The sequence below is a fragment of the Solenopsis invicta genome, chromosome 4 (genome assembly GCF_016802725.1).
Source record: "Solenopsis invicta isolate M01_SB chromosome 4, UNIL_Sinv_3.0, whole genome shotgun sequence".
NCBI classification, from domain to species: domain Eukaryota; kingdom Metazoa; phylum Arthropoda; class Insecta; order Hymenoptera; family Formicidae; genus Solenopsis; species Solenopsis invicta.
In genome coordinates, this window is record NC_052667.1 from 25,197,669 (window position 1) to 25,223,285 (window position 25,617).

General features: G+C 30.7%; 1 protein-coding gene and 1 pseudogene across 2 annotated transcripts in view; both read left to right on the plus strand.

Annotated features, from left to right (window-relative positions):
- The window catches only part of LOC105200162 (F-box/WD repeat-containing protein mec-15), a 32,490-nt gene extending 11,734 nt beyond the window's left edge, over nucleotides 1-20,756 (plus strand). The window contains exons 4-9 of one of the 2 annotated variants that reach the window (XM_039448801.1): nucleotides 3,652-3,794; nucleotides 5,763-6,064; nucleotides 6,265-6,508; nucleotides 7,467-7,748; nucleotides 13,764-13,842; nucleotides 20,549-20,756. In XM_039448801.1, coding sequence (XP_039304735.1) covers nucleotides 3,652-3,794; nucleotides 5,763-6,064; nucleotides 6,265-6,508; nucleotides 7,467-7,748; nucleotides 13,764-13,832 — 1,040 coding nt within the window. In that variant the 3' untranslated portion in view covers nucleotides 13,833-13,842; nucleotides 20,549-20,756. The remainder of the gene's footprint in view (nucleotides 1-3,651; nucleotides 3,795-5,762; nucleotides 6,065-6,264; nucleotides 6,509-7,466; nucleotides 7,749-13,763; nucleotides 13,843-20,548) is intronic. The other variant, XM_039448800.1, reaches the window with a different exon arrangement.
- Nucleotides 20,757-21,534: 778 nt separating this feature from the next.
- On the plus strand, nucleotides 21,535-25,575 carry LOC105200161 (annotated as a pseudogene).
- Nucleotides 25,576-25,617: the final 42 nt, after the last annotated feature.

Consider the following 25,617-nt stretch of genomic DNA (forward strand, 5'->3'; position numbering starts at 1 on the left):
GTGATCGCTTCGTTACAATACAAGCCACAAAGTAAAAACTTGAATAATATCGTGAAAAAAATAATAACCAATAGCTTTTAGAAAATTGCGGCAGCATATGTACCAAAAAGTGATGTACCTCTCTCAACCAACATATTATCTCGTGTTCCTTATATCCAGTGGTTGCAACATTTGACTTACGAGAACGTCGCCGCTTAGTGGCGTGTAGCCGCAATTACTTTTAATTCCGCGTGATGGATTAAAATAGAATTTAAAATATTTCTGATACTTTAATTGGATAGAAATTGATTTTAAAAATAAGAATCTTTATTCGGCATGGACCAAACGAATCCATTTCTAATTCATTTCAATCCATTTTCGAATGCTGAGAACCAGATCTAAAATATGTTTACAATATAAAATCTATATATGACAAAATCAAATCTGCATTGTATAAGCAAGATTGTAGATTGTACTCAAAAATACATACAATATTTATAGAACCTGTTGCAATAATATACAAAATTAAAAATGTAAGAAAAATTTAATATATAAAATAATATTAAAAAAGTGAAAGAAATTAAATACGAAATAAACAATCGCCACGTTTTCGTTTCGTGACTCCGAGTTCGATAAAGAGCGGGATTTATAAGCAATATAATTGAGAAAACTTTTTATTAGATTGTTTTTACATTAACCCGTCAATTTTCTGTAAATCAACTATGTATTTTTCATGATTTAGATTTGCTATATTAGATTCTTTATTTCTAACTTTAATTTAAACAATTAAGAGTAATTTTAAGATATCGGATTTGTTTGGATTTATATCCATGCTTTCAAAGTCGCTAACTTCAAAATATTATAAAAATATAAAATTTGTTTGGTTATTAAAACATTTTTTGTAACGTTTTTGCAATATTCTATATATTTTTTTATAAACTGATATTATATTCAGATTCAGTGATCTCAAAAACCCCATATTACAACTTTACAAAAATTTAACTACATTTTATTAGCTTTCTCATCCGCCATATTGGATCTGCCATTTTAAATTTTTAAATGGGATACAGAACCTTCAAAAATACATATTTTTATTTTAATTTTATGAGCTAATCCATTTATTTTATCCTTAACCACCTTTGGCGGCAGAGCGACTCGATTGACGTGGAAAGACCCGCATAGCGGTATGCGGCATATCGCTTTAAATTCAATAACTTTTTAACAAATGGTCGGAAATTAATTTTTCAAAAAAAGATTTAAACTAGAAACATACAGCTATAAATGGTCAAATATTTTTTAAGATTTTTTTTGGTAGCCGAGTAAATAGGTTTTTTTATTCGAAATTTTGCTGTTTTTGCTATTATTTTCACGATATTATTTAAGTTTTTGATTTGTGGCTTGTATAATATTTTTTTTGGTATCATAAAAATAATATTAGTATTGTGGGCAACTTTCTGAGTAAAAATGCCATATTATAAACCCTGATATAATTTTTTTTCTACCACTAAAAAATTACAAGGTATAAAAATTTTTAAAAAAGATTATTTAACGGTTATTTAAAAAATAGGAGCTGATGGGTAAAAACGGATTTCAGATTCGTTTTCAGCAACTCAAAATCCTTTAGAATAAACCTTCAAAATGGCGGCACCAAACAAAAAGTTTAAATTTGTTGACCTGTAATCTCTATGTTTGGAAATGTATGTAAAAAGAAATGTATGTGAATTGTACTTATATTGATATTATATCGAATACATCTGTTAAGGTATGCTCATCTTTACAGTTTTCACATGTATAGTCCTTAGAATAAATAACATTAAGTTATAATATCCTTAAATATGGTTGCCACAACCGAAAAATTATTGGTGTCTCTCTAATATTATCAGCAGAATAAATACTATGGTTGTGAGATTTATAGAATACAATTACACGATACACTAAAAGTTTATTTCAGTAGCAGTTCTTATGCCATATTACGTGAAATCACATTCGCGGCAAACGATATGTTTTGTCAAAAATATATTTATGTCCGCTGGCAGATACATCGAGAATATAAAACTGCGTCCCGATGTACATTGCTAGTGTGAATTACAGATTTTTCAGTACTGGCAGTAAATTTCGGAACACAGCTAACAATAAATATTACTCGCGTGTATTTGCCTGCAAGTAGCGTATACATATATTATTCGGGATAATAAGCAAATAGAAACAGCGCTCCGAAGCGGGAGCGGGAGTGGGAGCGTCTGTGTCTGTTGCCAAACGACGGAGCGGCGACGCGTGGGATTACTTTGTCTCACCGTTGCTGGTCGTTATAACAACAAAAAAAAAAAAAAAATGAAACCACGTGTTTCCATCAATTATTCGCGATCCTTCTAGAAGGATCTAGAGGCCGGAAAGACTGTGAAATTTTCCAGTTTTCCGTCGGAAGATTCTAGAAGAATTACAGTAGTTATAAGAGGCCGACGCCAAGCTCGCCCTGCAGTCATTTGCTAAGTTCCAACACGACAACATTGTAAAATCAATTATGCAATTAATTTGTTTATAATAATTATAATAACTACAATAATTAAGAAAGCATTATACATGCTTCTTCAGATAATTTTTCCCATTAAATCGATGGGCGCAATCAGTTTTCTTCTGCAGTCAATTTTTAACAATTTATTTATAACAATTAGTTGCAAAATCGACTTTTGCAACGTGCTTTTTATATTAATAATTTTTTTTTATGCTCCGGTACTATTTCTAATTGTTACTTTTGGCTATCTTTATTAGTCTGGTCATGGACAGAAACAGATTTTAAATATTTATATAATTTATATTAAAAATATCTAATAATATTTAAATAATTAAAGGGCTGGTGAGTGTTCGCGCGGTACTCAAGCCGTAAATTTCTTCCCGTTCAAATCAACTTTAATATAACTTTTTATTAACGATTTCACAAATACACGATTAACTCAGAGTTAGCGTATTAGGTTATTGTTCCAAAGATTTTAGGTTCGAATTCCGCCGGCGCCGATGGGTTTTCAAAAATTGTAAAATAATGCGTAATTGTAATTAGGGAAATAGGAATCTTATATGCAAAACAATAAATACAGATTATTAAGCTATAAGAATAATAAGATTTGTTAAAAAACTAAAAAAAAAAAATTACAAATATGTTATTTCTTACAGTTTTTTCAGGGGGGAATGGGTATATAGATGCAAATCAGCATCAAGTATTATATTAAATTAATTAATATAATATATATATAATGATATTACTAATTCTTATTCGACATGCTGTGTTATGACCGAAAATTAATTCGGCGCACATTCTGGTTGAGTTCGGAGAAGTATATAAAATCACATAAATAAATATAAGCACTAAGACCTAGCTACGACCAAAGAAGGCTTTCTTACTATCAATGTAAAAAAAAATTTTTTTTTTATATTGCACATTTGCTGAAAAGTATATGTAACTATGGTTGCAGGAACAATATTATTACGATTGTAGCATCCATATGTAGCTACCCTCATTAAGGTTGGGGCAACCATAGGGATCACTTCCAGAGTACTATGTTTTCCACAACTATTTTCTATTGATGGGTAGAAAATAACATTATTATTCAGTTGTGGCAACCGTAACTTTTCTCCGTGTTTATATTTCTTTGATATGAGAAGTCATTTTCATTTCAGAAAGACCCGACGAGCTATATATGAAATTTTTATACGTCGCAATCGAGAAAGAAACAGCGGTATGGGAACGATACTACAACTCCATGGATGAAATGGCAATTTTCGGCAAAAATTTTACGAGCGATACTATGCTACGGATGCCCGTATGTAGTATATTACTGTACAAAATTACCTTTTCAAAGAAAAGATAATAAAAGGCGCCAAGTGTGTGTGCGTGTGTGTGTGTGTGTGTAAATTGTACTCAAAACTTTAAACGCATTTTTCTCGAAATGTTTTTCTGACTTCAGACAAATTAATGAATCGATTGAATTTGTCTTTTACCTATATATTCGAAACACTTTTCTTTATCGTTGAAACTAGCAAAATTAAATTATATTACTGGGTTCATTTTTTTTACGTTAAACTTTCAAAATTTTGAGTAATTTTTTAAAATTTATTTTTACCCAATAATTATTTTAAAAATAGTTCGATTTTAATAATTCTGGTTCCGACGATAACCAAATATCTGTAGATTAAGAATCTTTTTCTATTTATTGTCTAATAACTGTGTCGAGATTTTATGGTCACCATGAGACGTCACTCGGGCACGTCACGCGAACAATACTATAATTATTACAATTTTCATTATTTTTACTTGGAAAAATTTCCGATTAACAATAAAACATAGATAAATATGTGTGCAAAATTTCAAATCAATCGCTCATATAGTTCCGTAAGAAAAATTCATAGAGATAGGCTTTTTTTAACCGTCCAGAGTCCTGTCCCCTTAAGTCATTTATGTTTTAGGAAAGTGGAGAAATTATTCTACAAAGTAGTCTTCTTTAATTTCTGGGTAGAAGCATTGCTAATCAAAAACTTTGAAGTAAAGTGTATTTATTATATTGAAAAATAATGAAATAAAATTAAAAAGAAATACTACATGTAAACATTTTTCCGCTTCAAAAAAACTATTATAATTTCCGTAATTTTTCAAATTTTTTGATAAAAATTTAGGGGTTGATTCTTAAAAGTATGTACTTTCATAAATGCAATTTAAGAAAATCGATTATTTGACCCTCTAAAGAGTCCTGCCCCCTTAATAAAAAATTAATAAAAATATTTAATAAATTATTATAATAAATAAGTTATTATAATAAAATTATTTATGAAGGCAAATAATTAGAACTTAATGAGCAGATTTCTTCAGAAAAATAATATACTTTAACGGACCAAAATTTTAGTGCAAGAAAGGAAAACAACTTTTATTTAACGTATTTTGAGGTGTGACGTTCGAATCAGCAGCTAGAAAAATTCTATCAAATCGAATTTTTAAGATATAATGTTAGTGGGATTATTGACTGACAATGTATCATCATTTATTTATAAAAATATTGCTCACAATTATTTTAGTTTATTTTATGTCGTAAAAATGCCGAGGAGATTTTGTAAGACTAATTCAAATTGTTTCTGTTATAAACAATATATAATTGTTCGTAAACAAAACACATTGCACAGGAAGACTACGAATTTACAGAATTATGAAAATTTGTCTATAATATTTATATAACTTTCATATAGAAAAACGAATTAAACATTCAATAATTCTGATTTGTTTTTTAAATTCAATAAAATTGTATATTAAAAAAATAATATTGTATATTAAAAAAAATTTTTTTATTTTAAAATAGGATTTGGGAATTTTGATGATAGATTCGGATTTAAAGTAAAAAATCACTCAGAAACAACTTTGGTACAAAATTATTTTAACTATTATTAGAGTGTTACTATGGGTAAATTTTCAGCTAATTAAAGTTTAGTACAGTTTTATTTTTGAAATTTTGATAATTTAAAATAATGTTTAATAAAACTTTTTACATTAAAATAGTGTTGGTGCAGTTATTTTAATATCTTGTAACGTATAAACAGAAAAATATCCATAAAAAGTTTTAAATTTTGTGAGTAAATTTTTACTCAGAATATTAACATCAGAAAGATATAAGTAGCAATCTCGGATTAAAAGTTACTTTCCAATCAATCATGATGTATTTTAATGTTATTTTCATATAATCTGTTCTTGAGTGGATATTTCTTCTCGTGGACAACAGTATAATGCTGACGATTTTAATGCTTAGGATGGAACCACTTGTATAGTAGCCGCGAGTCATTACAGTCTGATTTACTGGAAACTTCCATCGCACGAGGAGCTACTCACGAGGATGAGCTTAGCTCACAAAATTAGGGCTTATATATGGGGGTTGTGTGATACTACGCACGAAATCTCTGCAAACCACGATCGCATAGATTTTGTGCATCACACAGAAATCTTGGATCTGACGGCGATAGACAACACGATCTACAGTTGCAGCTGGGACCAGACCGTCAAGTCGTTTATGCTTACGGATACCGGCTTCGTCCAGCTAACAACATACAACACGTACGTGATAACAAGAAACTACTTGTTTCGGTCGCTTCGCGATAAAAAAAATAAATTATTTAAAATGCAGATACCATGACATTCTGTATCTCACTTGTCGACAGATGATTCGGAAACGCAATTCTATAGATCGAAATTTATCGGTATCCGCGGGAATTTATCATTTATGTATCGTTTTCCATCAACATCAAACATTCTAGGAATGAACCAAATTGCGCGAAATGCATGTCGTCGGGTCCGATGCAGTCTCTCTTTGCGACAGGCTCGGAACGCGGGAGCATATTCGTGTTCGATTCGAGATTGGGACCCAAGCCGATTACGAAGTACCGGCTGAAAGACGGACCCGTGATTAAGCTCGCTATGGACTCGGAATACATCTTGTCTCTCAACCAAAGGATGTCGGTTTGGGATCAAAGGGCTGGGAAGATTATGAAGTCTATTACAGTAATTTTATTCCATATATTTAAGATCCTCAAAAAAAGCAAAATTTCAAATATTATTGACAAGTTATTATTAGATTTTTAAATTAGTTTTATATAATTTCAAATTTTTGTGGACATTTAAAATTCACACCAAAATGAAGAAAACAAAGGATGATTTCATCACGGTGAAAAATGAATTTCTTTTTTTGTAATTTATCTGTATAAAAATCTCAAAATAATTTTGTTAGTTTGCTGATATCAAAATAATTGTGCAAGACGCAAATTAAAATGTCAAATCTTTGTGTAACATTACATACTGCATAATCTTAGTTTAACAAAATTATTTTCAGATCTGTATCTAAAACTAAGTTTTTAAGTACTTGAACAAAATTGTTATTTTGGTGTGTTAATAACAAAAAAAATTTGTAGCACCTTGATATACGCCTTGATAGGATGTATCTTAAAAAGCGCTCACTAATTATATAGCGTTATTTCTTGCTAAAAACTGAGTCAAAAAGACCTGAAATATTTTTTTTCTATAATGCTTAATAAAGCAATAATTATTAAGTAAAACTAATCCACTCAACGTCGTCCTTTAAACAGACATACGGTGAAGTTGCAGAGGCAACTAACAACATAACGGCGAGCGCTCACATACACTATCAGGCGCGCGGTTCACTGACGTATGTCTTTTTAAAGTACGGCGCTAACTGGATTAACTTGATTTAATAATTACCGCTTTATTAAGTATTATAGAAAAAAATGGTTCAGGACTTTTTGACTCAGTTTTAGCAAGGAATAACGCTATATAATTAGGGGCACTTTTTAAGAAACATTCTGTATATTTAATTATGTATGAAAGTATTTCATTATTCAAAAATATATTTTAATAAAAAAATGTCCATAATTTATTTTAAGGTTTCCTAATGTCGTTAATATTAAAACAGATACTATTATTATATCGCGAATATATATTTTAGTTTCCAAATGAAGCCACATGCATGAGCATGCAAAAGGATTGGGTTTGCGTTGGAGACACGTACGGCGAAGTGCACGTGCTAAATCCAAAGAACGGTTTCAAATTGGTAAAATCTTATTCCATTGGCTCATCGAATGAGATTATAACAGGGGTGCATCTGACGCATGGATGTTTGATAAGCTGCATAAAAGATGTATATGGGGGCACAGTCAAAATTGGAAACCTTACAAATCCTTCAAAAATGATTAGAGACATATGGCCGAAATTCAGACCAATTTGCAGAGTGAGTAACATGCACGTAAAAGATTTGTATAAAGTGTTGACTTTTAGAAAAAATTTTTTTGGAACGTATTTATATACATACAGTCAGAAATGCAGTTTAAAAATTAAATTTTTACTTATAGTTACATTTTAAAATCAGATTTCATCATTATTTGGTGAACATTAATCCTGTTGTTCTATAGCGTTCTTTTTAAATAAAAAAGAAATTTTACTTTTTTATTAATATTTTATTTAAAAAATAATGTTTAAGATATAGCGTTCTGATAATTTCATCAATTAATGCAAGTTTTTTTCTGCGAATATTGTTTACTTTTTTAATCATTTTTGATCATATTGACTCAAATAATATGATAATATTAAAAATTCGCACAAAACAGCGTTAATCAAATTTTAAAAATTGATGACATTTTTATAGCTAATATACGTTCTTCTAAACTATAATAATATATGTATGTACCTAGATGTTATATATATTTATGTTGTATACAGAGTTTGGAAACAAATGGGAGAAAATTTACAAAGTGTAATTCTAAACAATAAAATAAGACAAAAATCCAAAAAAACAAAATTTTAAAATTTTAATTTTAATTATAAATGTTTAAACATTCATATAAAAAAATGTTGAAAAACACGTAAATATGTAGATATAATAATTAAAAAATAATGCCATCAAAATTGTATATTATTCTTGATTTTGTAATTATGAAAATGTTTAAAAATTCACATATATAATTGTCCAAGCCATAGGAATATGTAAGTATTTACAATTTAAAAACAAAGCCTTAGTCGTAATTTGATTATTCTTGATTTTTATCTTATTTTATCACCACTTAAGTTTTCTCCCATCTGTTGCTGAATATCCTGTACATAATAATTACGTTATTATACATATGTATATGTATATTTTTATGATGTTGAAGCTAGCAGCGGATTCGCAGCAGCAGATTCGTCAAAGCAGGGATTCTCATTCAAAATAAAATACATAAGAAACTTTGACATATAAAGGCAAACTAGCAAGTAACTGCACAAAATACACTTATACGCTTCTAAATAGATCAGACTATCCAGAACAATTAACAAAAATGCGCAGGTCTACTAAATTGTTTAAATTATATAACGAGTTATTGCAGAAACAAGGGAAGGAAGCCTCGGTCGGGGCTGCAAATTTTTTTAGAACATCTTTATAGCCTTCTAAATCAATCCCGACTAGCAAGAAAAATTAAACAAAATGCGCACTCCTACGAAAAATTATTTAAACAATATAAAGTTTATTGCAAAAACAGGACAACGAAGTCGCGGTCGGGGCTGCAAATTTTTTTAGAACATTATTGTAGGCTTCTAAATAAATCCCGACTAGCAAGAAAAATTAAAAAAAATGCGCACGCCTACGAAAAATTATTTAAACAATATAAAGTTTATTGCAAAAACAGGAAAACGAAGTCGCGGTCGGGGCTGCAAATTTTTTTAGAACATCATTATAACCTTCTAAATCAATCCCGACTAGCAAGAAAAATTAAAAAAAATGCGCACGCCTACGAAAAATTATTTAAACAATATAAAGTTTATTGCAAAAACAGGAAAACGAAGTCGCGGTCGGGACTGCAAATTTTTTTAGAACATTATTGTAGGCTTCTAAATCAATCCCGACTAGCAAGAAAAATTAAAAAAAATGCGCACGCCTACGAAAAATTATTTAAACAATATAAAGTTTATTGCAAAAACAGGAAAACGAAGTCGCGGTCGGGGCTGCAAATTTTTTTAGAACATCATTATAACCTTCTAAATCAATCCCGACTAGCAAGAAAAATTAAAAAAAATGCGCACGCCTACGAAAAATTATTTAAACAATATAAAGTTTATTGCAAAAACAGGAAAACGAAGTCGCGGTCGGGGCTGCAAATTTTTTTAGAACATCATTATAACCTTCTAAATCAATCCTGACTAGCAAGAAAAATTAAAAAAAATGCGCACGCCTACGAAAAATTATTTAAACAATATAAAGTTTATTGCAAAAACAGGAAAACGAAGTCGCGGTCGGGGCTGCAAATTTTTTTAGAACATCATTATAACCTTCTAAATCAATCCCGACTAGCAAGAAAAATTAAAAAAAATGCGCACGCCTACGAAAAATTATTTAAACAATATAAAGTTTATTGCAAAAACAGGAAAACGAAGTCGCGGTCGGGGCTGCAAATTTTTTTAGAACATCATTATAACCTTCTAAATCAATCCCGACTAGCAAGAAAAATTAAAAAAAATGCGCACGCCTACGAAAAATTATTTAAACAATATAAAGTTTATTGCAAAAACAGGAAAACGAAGTCGCGGTCGGGACTGCAAATTTTTTTAGAACATTATTGTAGGCTTCTAAATCAATCCCGACTAGCAAGAAAAATTAAAAAAAATGCGCACGCCTACGAAAAATTATTTAAACAATATAAAGTTTATTGCAAAAACAGGAAAACGAAGTCGCGGTCGGGGCTGCAAATTTTTTTAGAACATCATTATAACCTTCTAAATCAATCCCGACTAGCAAGAAAAATTAAAAAAAATGCGCACGCCTACGAAAAATTATTTAAACAATATAAAGTTTATTGCAAAAACAGGAAAACGAAGTCGCGGTCGGGACTGCAAATTTTTTTAGAACATTATTGTAGGCTTCTAAATCAATCCCGACTAGCAAGAAAAATTAAAAAAAATGCGCACGCCTACGAAAAATTATTTAAACAATATAAAGTTTATTGCAAAAACAGGAAAACGAAGTCGCGGTCGGGGCTGCAAATTTTTTTAGAACATCATTATAACCTTCTAAATCAATCCCGACTAGCAAGAAAAATTAAAAAAAATGCGCACGCCTACGAAAAATTATTTAAACAATATAAAGTTTATTGCAAAAACAGGAAAACGAAGTCGCGGTCGGGGCTGCAAATTTTTTTAGAACATCATTATAACCTTCTAAATCAATCCCGACTAGCAAGAAAAATTAAAAAAAATGCGCACGCCTACGAAAAATTATTTAAACAATATAAAGTTTATTGCAAAAACAGGAAAACGAAGTCGCGGTCGGGACTGCAAATTTTTTTAGAACATTATTGTAGGCTTCTAAATCAATCCCGACTAGCAAGAAAAATTAAAAAAAATGCGCACGCCTACGAAAAATTATTTAAACAATATAAAGTTTATTGCAAAAACAGGAAAACGAAGTCGCGGTCGGGGCTGCAAATTTTTTTAGAACATCATTATAACCTTCTAAATCAATCCCGACTAGCAAGAAAAATTAAAAAAAATGCGCACGCCTACGAAAAATTATTTAAACAATATAAAGTTTATTGCAAAAACAGGAAAACGAAGTCGCGGTCGGGGCTGCAAATTTTTTTAGAACATCATTATAACCTTCTAAATCAATCCCGACTAGCAAGAAAAATTAAAAAAAATGCGCACGCCTACGAAAAATTATTTAAACAATATAAAGTTTATTGCAAAAACAGGAAAACGAAGTCGCGGTCGGGACTGCAAATTTTTTTAGAACATTATTGTAGGCTTCTAAATCAATCCCGACTAGCAAGAAAAATTAAAAAAAATGCGCACGCCTACGAAAAATTATTTAAACAATATAAAGTTTATTGCAAAAACAGGAAAACGAAGTCGCGGTCGGGGCTGCAAATTTTTTTAGAACATCATTATAACCTTCTAAATCAATCCCGACTAGCAAGAAAAATTAAAAAAAATGCGCACTCCTACAAAAAATTATTTAAACAATATAAAGTTTATTGCAAAAACAGGAAAACGAAGTCGCGGTCGGGACTGCAAATTTTTTTAGAACATTATTGTAGGCTTCTAAATCAATCCCGACTAGCAAGAAAAATTAAAAAAATGCGCACGCCTACGAAAAATTATTTAAACAATATAAAGTTTATTGCAAAAACAGGAAAACGAAGTCGCGGTCGGGGCTGCAAATTTTTTTAGAACATCATTATAACCTTCTAAATCAGTCCCGACTAGCAAGAAAAATTAAAAAAAATGCGCACGGCTACGAAAAATTATTTAAACAATATAAAATTTATTGCAAAAACTAAAAAAGAAAAAAAATTCTAATACCAAAAACGCAAATAAATTTTAATATAAAAAAGTCAAAAAAATTTTAACATTTACAAACAGTAAAAACAAAACAATAAAAGAGACCATATTCTCGCCACCCCCTCGTTGGTTGGTCTTGGGTAGCGCAAAGAGAGAGAACAATATGTATGTTTAGCAGTCAAATTATATTTCTGATCTATAATTTACATTCAAGTAGAAAATTGGGAAATCATACTATTTCTTTTCTATAATGACAATATTATATTCCTATACGGCGCAAGCAAGCAACCTTAATATGATTGCTAATAAATTTCCAGCGCCGACCAAGCCCTTGTTTCTGCAATAACTCGTTATATAATTAAAACAATTATTAGCCGTGCGCATTTTTTTTAATTTTTCTTACTAGTCGAGATTTATTTAGAAGGATATAATGATGTTCTAAAAAAATTTGCAGCCCCGACCGCGACTTCGTTTTCCTGTTTTTGCAATAAACTTTATATTGTTTAAATAATTTTTCGTAGGCGTGCGCATTTTTTTTAATTTTTCTTGCTAGTCGGGATTGATTTAGAAGGTTATAATGATGTTCTAAAAAAATTTGCAGCCCCGACCGCGACTTCGTTTTCCTGTTTTTGCAATAAACTTTATATTGTTTAAATAATTTTTCGTAGGCGTGCGCATTTTTTTTAATTTTTCTTGCTAGTTGGGATTGATTTAGAAGCCTACAATAATGTTCTAAAAAAATTTGCAGCCCCGACCGCGACTTCGTTTTCCTGTTTTTGCAATAAACTTTATATTGTTTAAATAATTTTTCGTAGGCGTGCGCATTTTTTTTAATTTTTCTTGCTAGTCGGGATTTATTTAGAAGCCTACAATAATGTTCTAAAAAAATTTGCAGCCCCGACCGCGACTTCGTTTTCCTGTTTTTGCAATAAACTTTATATTGCTTAAATAATTTTTCGTAGGCGTGCGCATTTTTTTTAATTTTTCTTGCTAGTTGGGATTGATTTAGAAGCCTACAATAATGTTCTAAAAAAATTTGCAGCCCCGACCGCGACTTCGTTTTCCTGTTTTTGCAATAAACTTTATATTGTTTAAATAATTTTTCGTAGGCGTGCGCATTTTTTTTAATTTTTCTTGCTAGTCGGGATTGATTTAGAAGGTTATAATGATGTTCTAAAAAAATTTGCAGCCCCGACCGCGACTTCGTTTTCCTGTTTTTGCAATAAACTTTATATTGTTTAAATAATTTTTCGTAGGCGTGCGCATTTTTTTTAATTTTTCTTGCTAGTCGGGATTGATTTAGAAGGTTATAATGATGTTCTAAAAAAATTTGCAGCCCCGACCGCGACTTCGTTTTCCTGTTTTTGCAATAAACTTTATATTGTTTAAATAATTTTTCGTAGGCGTGCGCATTTTTTTTAATTTTTCTTGCTAGTCGGGATTGATTTAGAAGCCTACAATAATGTTCTAAAAAAATTTGCAGCCCCGACCGAGACTTCGTTTTCCTGTTTTTGCAATAAATTTTATATTGTTTAAATAATTTTTCGTAAGCGTGCGCATTTTTTTTAATTTTTCTTACTAGTCGAGATTGATTTAGAAGGCTATAAAGATGTTCTAAAAAAATTTGCAGCCCCGACCGAGGCTTCCTTCCCTTGTTTCTGCAATAACTCGTTATATAATTTAAACAATTTAGTAAACCTGCGCATTTTTGTTAATTGTTCTGGATAGTCTGATCTATTTAGAAGCGTATAAGTGTATTTTGTGCAGTTACTTGCTAGTTTGCCTTTATATGTCAAAGTTTCTTATGTATTTTATTTTGAATGAGAATCCCTGCTTTGACGAATCTGCTGCTGCGAATCCGCTGCTAGCTTCAACATCATTATATTTTTTCAAAAAATACAATATATTTTTATATTTTTTCAATTTTTTCATTTTGCAGATGAATTACCTAAACGGTACTTTCACGATATCTAGAAATAACATCATCTCAGTGTGGCGCCCGAAATAATGTTATCTGGGTATAGTATTTTAACTTTAGACAGAGTAATATACGCGAACGGACCTGTTTGATCGTGTTTTATCCAGTTTTTTTACGTAAGATTACTCACAAAAAAGTTTCATTCACACACTATATGGATCGCATTGACTCTAACAAAACTTTGCTGCAGTGCCGTTCGAATTTTAGTTGACCAAAAAAGTTGATCAACCATATCAATCGAAAGAGGAGAATTCAAACTGTTTTTACGTCCTGATCCAAACCTCCTATCTCATTCCGTCTTGACACAACAAGCGTTCGAAGCTTCACATGGGGTCTCTCAGACCCACTTATGTGTTTAAGGATTAAAGTTGTGCCGTTTTAGACATTCCCTTACAAAAATGAAATATTGGAAAGCCAATAATCACTATTGACTTACAATAATGATTATTCATTTTCTAATAGTGATTATGTAGCTTCCAATAATTGGATTATTCGCAATAATCATTTCCTAATAGTTTTTGAATGAGTTATTATTGATTTCATAATGAGATTATTTTCAATAATCATTCCCCAATAGTTCTTTTATGGAATGATTATTGATTTTATAATCAGGTTATTTGCAATAACTACTGCTCAATAGTTTTTAATTGTAGTGATTATTAATTCCAAGTCAGATTGTTTGCAATAATCATTCCCCAATAGTTCTCTTGTAAAATGATTATCGATTCCATTAATCAGATTATTTTCAATAATCACCAGCACATTACTTTTAATAGTTAATATGTAAATGATTATTAGTCGATTTTCCACGATAAACCCAATAAGAACTGGATCGTTTTATATACGTTTATTAAATGCAAGTATAGTATAAAACAGATATAGGTATATGGCAGATATGTATATAGGTAAAACGGTTTTTATACGTTAGTGCAATATACGTTTATAATAATCGTTTTTATTGCGTATATATAATACCCCAGGGCAAAATGATAGGTCGAATCAACATCAAATTGATGTCATTTTGACGGTCAAAATAAGATCAAATTTGACGTCAACATCGATGTTAAGATGTTCAAATTTCGATGCCATTTCGATGTCAATATCAACGTATATAAAACATTTAATAAATGATATTAACATCCTTTTAGTACTTAACGAGAAATGACCTATATCAAATCAATATCGAAATGATTTCGACGTCAAATTGATGTCAATTTGACATCGATTCCATTATCATTTCCCAGGAATCGTTTAAAACCAAACCTGCAATTAACAATCATAACTACAGACACAGTGAAACCTCTCTGCTGGGAGAGGTTCCTTTCTGCTACAGCTTAAAATTGCATTTATAAAAAAATATTCATTTATTATTTATAGAAAATAAAATAAAAATAATTCCATGAGTAATTTTTGTGTGACTGTATATACACAGTAATATGAGCGGATCATCTATTCTGACTCCAAAAAATAGACATAATTTAAGAGAGTGCAACTTTGTCAAAAATAATCGTAAAAAAAACGTTAAAAAAGCATTTTAAAGCTCGAAATCTCTAGTTTTGTAATTGAGTTGTGAGTTTAAACGATTTACAGATTGTTTACGAAGTTACGCGAATTTAAATGGGGCTGCGCCAAATCTTAAAATTTTTTACAAACTTTGCAAAGTTCCATGAAATAAAAGAAAACATAAAATAAAAATTGCACGCAAACGTGGATTACAGCATTCAAAGGCGTGAATCTTTACTTTTATCTGCGTACTTGCTGAGCGTATGATTTTTTTTTCACTGAATTATGCAACACTGAAGAAAAAATGGCCTCTTTTGCTTCAATGTTAAATAATTTGGTGAATAAAAATCGTATAACGCTCAACAAATTAAAGATAAAGATTCACGCTTTTGATTGCTATAAACCGCATTTTTGTGGAATTGTTATTTCACGTCAAATAAACTCGCAAAATTCGTAACAAATTTTGTGGCATTTTTATTTTTATCCGTATAGCTCCGTAGAAAATCAGTATGTTTTCAAAATCAATATTAAAAATATGTAGAAATATTAAGCTGTATAATGCATTTTAAATATTCAATTTATCATTTTTGTTGATTTACTATGTTACACTCATTTTTGGAGAGTAACTGTAGATGTTCCTTTAATTTTTTTCTTGACGCTCACTTAATCTTTGCTGATGTCAATATTTAAACATCAATATTAAAAAAAAATTGTAAAACCATCTTCTAGGGCTTATTTATAGGACAAAACCTTTTGATTATTGAAGTTGATTTTTCTCAAAGATTCTTTTACACTAATAAATGAAGGAAGAAATTCAAGAAAGATTTTTAAAAATCAGAAATTTGCAAGATGAAAAATTTTTCATAATGCAATAAAACATCAAAAATATCGTGGATTGCTTTTAATTCATAAATCTTTCTAAAAGGTATTTAAACTTTTAACTTCGTGCTAATTTGAATGGCAAAAAATTTGCAACTTCCTAAATTTGTTTAAATTTCGGAAAATTTTGATTTTTTTAAATTCTTCTTAAATTTCTTACTATATTTCCGTGTGAAAAAATCTTTGAGAAAAATCAACTTAAATAATCGAAAGGCTTCGCCCTTTAAAATGAGCCCAGGAAGATCGTTTTACAATTTTTCTTTTTACAAAGTACAAATATCAAATTTAACAAAAATTAAGTGAGCGTTGAACAGCAAAATTAAAGGATCATCTATAGTTACTCTCTCAAAGTGAGTGTAACATGATAAATCAACAAAAATGATAAATCAAATGTTTCAAAACGCATTTTAGAGCTTGACGTTTCTACATACTTTTAATATCGACTTTGAAAACATATATTGATTTTTTACGGAGATATATGGATAAAAAATAATGATGCGACAAAATATGTTACAAATATTGTGAGTTTATTTGACGTGAATTAAAAATTGCACGCAAATGCAGTTTACAGCGTACGAAAGCGTGGATCTTTACTTTCAATTTTCGTATTTGTTGAGCGTTGTACGATTTTTATTTACCGAATTATTCAACATTGACAAAAGAAACCCATTTTTGCTTCAGTGCTAAATAACTCAGTAAAAAAAACTCGTACAACGCTCAATAAATACGCAAATTAAAGGTAAAGATTCACGCTTTCAAATACTGTAAACTGCATTTGCGTGCAATTTTTATTTCACGTTACGGATTCGAGCTTTGCAAAGTTTTTAAAAAATTTAGAGATTTGACGCAACTCTATTTGAATCTGCGTAACTTCGTAAACAATCTGTAAATTGTTTAATGACTTATCAATCTCAAAACTAGAGATATCAAGCTGTAAAATGCTTTTTTTAACATTTTTTTACGATTAATTTTGAAAAAGTTACCCTTTCTTGAATTACGCCTATTTTTTGGAGTCAGAATAGGTGATCCTTTCATGTTGCTATTAAATGTATTTTATTCCTTTTTTAAAGTGACTCAAAAATTTCGTAATATTACAATCGTTTTAATTAAAATTTAAAATCGCATATAATTCAAAGCGTACTTGTAAAAAAATATTCATTTATTAAATACTTACAAAGAAAAGAGTTCCACTAGTAATTTTTCTATTGCTGTGTACATCCAATTTCATTCTTTCCAAAAAAAAAACTTTTGAAAATTTCATTAAACATTATAATAATTTCAAATCATAAAAAATTAAAAATTTCACGTAACGCAAAATTGAATTTGCGGCATGAAATGACACGCGATTCAAATCGCATTTTATATTTTGAAATCGTGCACAATTCAAAATTATATCTGCAATAAAAATTACAGTAATATATCGCATCACAATTTGTTATTACTGATATTATCTATTTCATTATTTTCTAACTTAAATGCAATTTTAAATCATATTGTTATAGAACTCAAAAAGCACATCGCCTGATTGTTGGCATAATTCAATGGTCCGACGCGATGGTTGAAACAACACGATGGCCACGCGAATGCGGCACGCAGTTGATACGAACATCCAAAACTTAACTTCATTTTCAACACACTCGAAACATTCAAGCGCATCAAAAACTTGTGTCGCGACTTCGCGGTGTTTCGTCCCACCGACCGATTGGAGCAGCACTGCGCATCGGTGTGGTCGCCGCGCCGCCAAAACTGATAATATCCTTGTAGCTAATATACGTTCTTAGAAGCTATAATAATATACGCAGCTAGATGTTATATATATTTATGTTGTATACAGGGCTCGGAAACAAATGGAAGAAAACTTAAAAGTAATTCTAAATGATAAAACAAAAATGATAAGACAAAAATCAAGTATTACAAAATTGCGATTAAAATTTCACTTTTTAATTATAAATGTTTAAACGTTCGTATAATAAAATTTAAAGCACGTAATTATGTAGACATTTTTATTAAAAAATGATGCCACTGAAATTGTATATTATTCTTACTTTAATGAAAATATTTAAATATTCATACATATTATTGTCTAAGACATATGAATATTTAAATATTTACAATTAAAGAACGAAGCCTTAATCGGAATTTGATTAGTCTTGATTTTTATCTTGTTTTATCACCACTTAAGTTTTCTCCCACCAATTGCTGAATGTCCTGTACATACATAATAACTACGTTATTATATATGTAATGTAAATCCCTTCTATCTCCTCGTGACAAGTTTTATACTTGTTTCTGGGACACTCTACTATATATACATATATATATATATATATATATATATATATATATATATATATATATATGTAATATATAATTAATTTATACCGCGAAATTAGAAATGTTACGTCTCATTACGTTGACAATGTGTTGTAGTAAAAGCTTCACTAACATCGCTCACAATTATCAACTGAGCTTATAATTACAGCGTAATTGCGGTGCGATCTTTTACGTTAAACAAGAAAAGAACAAGAGAAAGCATAATTTTATAGTGTAATTAAGCTCTATAAGCATTTAAATATATTTTATATATTATATTATCCTATGTCGTATCATCGTAGGGGAAAGCAAAGTTATTGTACGCACTGAGTAATTGTACGCTTCCTGGTTTGGCATCTTCCCGATGAATAAAGATTATATCACGGCGATATTTGTAGGCTGAAAGTAGTTTTTTTAATATATAACCATAGGTTATATATTAAAAACGTAGTTAAAAAATAAAAAAATAAGAAAAAGTAAAATCACACACATACACACGCGCGCGCGCGCGCGCGCGCGCGCACTCACGCACGAATGCAGGCACGCACACACGCACGCGCGCGCGCGCGCGCACACACACACACACACACACACACACACACACACACACACACACACACACACACACATGATATTTGTTGCGATTTCAGCGTTCAGAAAATAAGGCAATAAGTCTGTATTTTTAATTTATTCATTTAATCTTGCAATACCTAACAAGAGTGCATTTTTGAGCTATTGTTTGTTACATTTAATTAAATAGTTTTTGAGTAATCTATTTTTTTATCAAATCAAGTCCGTAGTGGATCGCACGTACAATTACACAAGGCGCGAGAAACTTTTTCGTTTATCCACTTGCCTCTTTTTGCTGAATACAGCATTACCAAATAAAAAATTGTTCAATATAACAATACATAATGATAGAAAAATGTTTAAAGTTTCTATTTCTGTACTCGTATCGATTTCAACTTCAAAAATCATTTTACTGCGATAAATTTCCCTTAGGTGCGTACAATTTATCTACTTTCCCCTACTGTTGTTTGTCGTTTTACAAATTTAATGACAAGGTGATACATTTTAATGTATTATATTTCCTCTGCTGACTTGCGTCTGAGTGTAACTCGAAAAGCGCCGACGTTTAAAGAAAGTCTTCGAATATCAGACGCCTGTTTATAATATTTCTAAACACAAGTACAAAACGTGTATTCAAACAACAAACAAATTTGACTCATTTCTCTTAAAATTCATACTTCTTCCAAATCGTTACGGATAGAGAAGTGCGATTAAAAAAATTGTGCCTTGTGAATTGTAATCTTCACGAATAATTTTTATATTACAAAATTGCACGCGTTTTACCGATTGATTCCGTAACATTAACAATGTTATTATATCGTTGCATAGCTATTACATAGTGCAAAAAACCTGCACAATGATACGATAACATTATTAAGATTACAGAATTGGCCCGTTAAAATCAAGCCTGCAATTAACAATCATAGCTATAGTTTAAGGTCGTATTTATAAAAAAATATTCATTTATTATTTATAGAAAATAAAATAAAAATAATTCCATGAGTAATTTTTGTATGACTGTATATTTTGTCTGTATATTTCTTTTTCAAAGTGACTCTAAAAATTTCATTAGATTTCAATCGTTTTAATCAAAATTTAAAATTACATATCATTTAAATCGCAATTGTAAAAAATATTCATTCATTAAATACTTATAGAAAAAAAGTTCCACTAGTAATTTTTCTATAGCTGTGTACATCTTTTTTTTTCTTTTCAAAAAAACAACTTTTAAAAATTTCATTATACATTACATTAATTTCAAATTACACAAAATTAAAAATTTCATATAACGCAAAATTGAGTTTGCGGCATGAAATGACACGTTATTCAAATCGCATTTTATATTTTAAAATCGTGTACAATTCAAAATTATATCTGCAATAAAAATTACAGTAATATAACGCATCACAATTTTTTATCACTGATATTATCTTTTTAATGATTTTCTAACTTAAATGCAACTTTAAATCATATCGTCGTAGAACTCAAAAAGCACATCGCCTGACTGTTGGCATAATTTAATGGTCCAACGCGATGGTTGAAACAACACGATGGCCACGCGAACGTGGCACGCAGTTGATATAGATATCTGTAACGTGGCCACAAAGATACGATTTGAAATGCACCGCAACGTGTCGCGACTTCGCGCCGTTTCGTCGCGTTTAAAGGGATCTGTAATAAGAACGCAGCATTATGACACTATGACAGATTAATTAGTTTTGCATTTTTGCGTAATATATAATTAATATAATGCTCTCTTTTTCGCTTGGTTCGTCGCAGTATCACAACCGTGCGACTGCATTGTAGACCCTGCATAAGTTTGCATAAATCTAATCTCGACATTGTGCAGCTATTCAGATTTCAGAATGAATTCTGATCGAAATTATTCAATTTTTCTTTAAATTTTTATTATATTCTCTGAAAACAGAATAATTACGATAGGAATTCATTCTGAATAGTTCCATAATACGTGCCCTACTCTCTGTTAGAGATATTAGGTCGGTTTCCTATGAGACGTCACTTGTGTCAACCAATAAAATCATCTCATTATTAAACGCAAATCCGTTTAATTATTTCATGTGACAATTTGATTGGCTGATGCAAGTTATGCTTACACAAGTTAAAGCCCGTTTATGCAACCGTAAGAATTGGCGAATAATAAAGCCTGTTCTACAATAGCATAAACACAAGACCGTAAGGTTGTAAGGCGTGGTTTTAAGAGCTCGTAAGCGAATGAAAAATTTTCATTTCTTACGTTACAACCTTACGCTCTTGTGTTTACTGCTATTGTAGAACAGGCATAAAGGGCCTCGCACATGAAATGCATAACAGAACATACGCGTAACATAAGGCCTTTGGACCAATGGGAATCTTATGTAAATCAATATGGCGACTTTATGCTGGATGCTCATTGGTCTATCGGTCTTATATTGTGCTTATGTTATGCATTTCATGTGCAAGGCCCTTAACGGTGTGGTCGCCGCACCGCCACACGACACGTGCTCTGACCTCTGACGTACTCTCAGCAGTCTCAGCTGTTTCGTAATACAATAGTTCGAGCGTCGATAAACATCCCGCTTTACTAACCTCTTTACGTGAAACCGCCGATCTCGAATAAAAATACTTAGATTCGCATCGTGCGAGGAAAAATGGATGACAAGAATACAAACCAGAACAGCAAGGAAAACATACTATTGTCACTTCAGCATCTCCCAACCGAGGTTAGTATAAAGAAAAAAAAGAAATGAGTCATCTTGTTTCTCAGTCTCGTGTTTCATGTACGCGCGCGTAGAAGTCACTTTTTTTCTTTAAATCGCTGTTGTCACTTATCGTCTTATCGTCTCGTCAGTCATCGTCAGTAGTCGCTTATAAACGGAGCAAAGTATGTTGAACCAGCGACTGGTCCCCGACTCGTCCTCTTTCTCTATCTCCCACCCACAAAGTTCATACGTCTATTTCGGACGTGTGTTTAATTTTCTTATTCTCCTCTGCATTTCAGGTTTTTTTGCATATGTGCTCCTTCCTAGAGGCGTGGACCTTAGTACACAATTTAAACCTTGTGTTCAAAATGTTCTACTTGATTTTAAAGGAATCATGGTGGAAGAAGCAAATTAACCATATGCGGCCGGACGCTAGCTATCCAGTCTTGCCCCTCGGTTAGTTTAAATTGATATCACTCTCATGCATTGCATGACCATATTTCATATAAATAAATAAAACATCATCTGTGTACCGTTCCACGCAGATGTGCTGTTCAAACTTGCGCATGCATATTTGGACATCAATTCCTTACATTGCGATTACACTTGATCTCACATTAACATTACACACTTGATGATAGATTCGGACTCAATGTCAAAAATTACTTAGAAACAACTTTTGCACAAAAATTTTTAAACTGTTATTAGAGTGCTACTGGATTTTTAGCTAATTAAAGTTTAGTACAGTTTTATTTTTAAAATATTTTTGATAATTTAAAATAATGTTTAATACTGTTTTTTTACGTTAAAATAGTATTGGCTCAGTTATTTTAACATCTTGCAATGTATAAAACAGTAATAATTCGTAAAAATGTAAAAAATTCTGAATTATATGAATGAATTTTTACTTAGAATTAACGTCAGAAAGATATAAGTAGCACCCTAGGATTAAAAGTCACTTTTCAATCAATCACGCTTAATTTAATGTCATTTTGATGTAATCATGAATTATTCTTAGGTGGATATTTCTTCTTGTGAGAAACGATGCTGACAATTTTAGGATGGAACCATTTGTATAGCAGGCGCGAGGGATGGCACCCTAGTTTACTGGAATTTTCGCACGCACGGGAAGCTACACTCTCACGTAATTAGTAACCTCAGGTACATATATTGCGAACATCGCAGACCGATCTCGGATCTGATGGGGATAAACAACATGATCTACAGTTGCAGCTGGAGCGTCAATCGTGGATACTCATGAACAGCGGTCTCGTCCAGCTGGCATCGTACAGAACGTATGCAATAACAAAAGACTGCTTGTTTTGGTCGCTTCACGATAAAAAGACTATGAATTAATCAAAATACATATACCACATTCCATGTCTCTCTTATCAACAGATGATTCGGAAACGCAATTTTAAAGATCACGCTCATCAGACCGAAATTTATCGATGCTAGGGAGCATCATTTTCCATCAACATCAAACATTTTAGGAATGATGATTCGAATAATCTGTTTTGCGTATCGTCGTGTCCAGACCAGTCTCTTTGCAACCGGCTCGAACCATATACATGTTCGATTTGAGATCGGGACAAACGCCGATTAGTCAGTATCAGCCGAACAACTGGACTTTGTTTAAGCTGGCTATGAACTCAAAATACATCTTGTCAACAAAACGGTGTCCGTTTGGGATCAAAGGGCCGGGAGGACCATGGAGTCTATTACAGTAATTTTATTCCATATTTTTAAGATCCTCAAAAAAGCAAAATTTCAATTATTATTGACAGGTTTTCATTAGATTTTTGAATTAGACTTATATAATTTCAAATTTTTTTAGACAATTAAAATACACACGGAAATGAAGAAAACAAAGGATTTCACCACGGTGAAGAACGATTTTTCTAATGTATTTTTTAAAAATTTAGCTATATAAAAATCTCAAAATCATTTGGTTAGTTCGCTGATATCAAAATAATTGTGCAAGACCCTCAAACTAAAAGGTTAAAGTTTTATGTAACATTGCTTATTGTTCTGCATAATCTTGGTTTAACAAAATTATTTGCAGATTAACATCTACGACTAAGTTTTTAAGTACTTCAACAAAATTGTTATTTTTGTGTGCTAATAACAAAAAAAACTTTGCAACACCTTGATTTGTTATGTATGAAAGTATTTCATTATTCAAAAATATCTTTTAATAAAAAAAATGTCCATAATTTATTTTAGAATTCCCTAATGTCATTAGTCATGGGTAAAACAGAGACACTATTATTATATCGAATATATCTTTTAGTTTCCAGATGAAGCAATCCCCAGATGCATGAGCATGCAATGGGATTGGGTTTACATTGGGGACTGCGACGCCAAGTTGCACGTGCTAAATCCAAAGAACGATTTCGAATTGGTAAAATCTTATTCCACTGAACATACGTCAGAGATAACAACGGTGCATTTGGCTCTTAGATGTTCGATAACAAACTCCATGGATGGCACCGTTAGAATTTCGAAACGTACAAATCCGTCATTAGTACGTACAATCCGTACTAATGCGCCTCTATAAATATAGTATATATAATTGATTTGTATCGCAAAATTAGAAATGTTACGTTATCATTACGTTGAAAATTTGTTTTAGTAAAAGCTTCACTAACATTGCTCACAATTATAAGCTGAGCTTATGATTACAGCATATTCACGATGCGATCTTTTACGTTAACCAAGAGAAGAACAAAGAAAGCATATTTTTATAGTGTAATTAAGCGTTTAATATATTTTATACATTATATTATCCTATGTCGTATTATCGTACTGTTGTTTGTCGCTTTACAAACTTTCTGATGAGGTGTTACATTTTAATGTATTTCCTCTGGTGACTTGCGCCTAAGTGTAACTTGAAAAGTGGTGACGTTTAGAGAATCTCTGCAAATACTAGACGCCTATTTATAATATTTCTAGCTAAGATCGCATTTATAAAAAGATGTTCATTTATTATTTATATAAAATAAAATAAAAATTCCATGAGTAATTTTTGTATAACCGTGTCATATATTTTGTTTCTTTTTTAAAGTAACTCTTAAAAATTTCATTTTTATTGCAACTGTTTTAATTAAAATTTAAAATTGCATATGATTCAAAGCACAAATGTAAAAAAATATACATTTATTAAATACTTGTAGAAAAAGAGTTCCAGTAATAATTTTTCTATAGCTGTGTACACGCTGTTTTCTTTTTCTTTTTGAAAAAGTAACTTTAGAAAATTTCGTTATTCATTTCGATCATTTCAAATCACACAAAATAAAAGATTACACGTAACTCAAAATTGTGTTTGTGGTATGAACATGCATATACACACGATTCAAAATTACATTTTACAATACAAAATCACGCCCAATTCAGAACTATATCCACGATGGGAATTGCAGTGATATATTGCATCACGATTTTGCTGATATTACTTTGTTCGTGATTTTGTATCATAAATGCAATTTTGAATCGCATTGTCATTTCATATCGTAAACAATTTTGAATTACATGTAATTGTAAATTTAGATTAAAACGATTGAAATATAATGACATTTTCAAAATCCACTTTAAAGACGAAGCAAAATATAAAATATATTCTACAGCCAGAGAAAAATGATCTACGGAACTATTTTATTTATTATAAAAATTTAATAAATGAATACTTTTTAAGTATGATTTTAAGCTATAACTATGATTATTAATTGTATGTGATTTCATGATTAAAAATCCAATTGTATACCGCATTGTGATAAAAGAAAATCTTGGTTTTATAATAAACGATATATCGCAAAATCACAAAATTATCTCAAGACTACGTTCAGAAACAC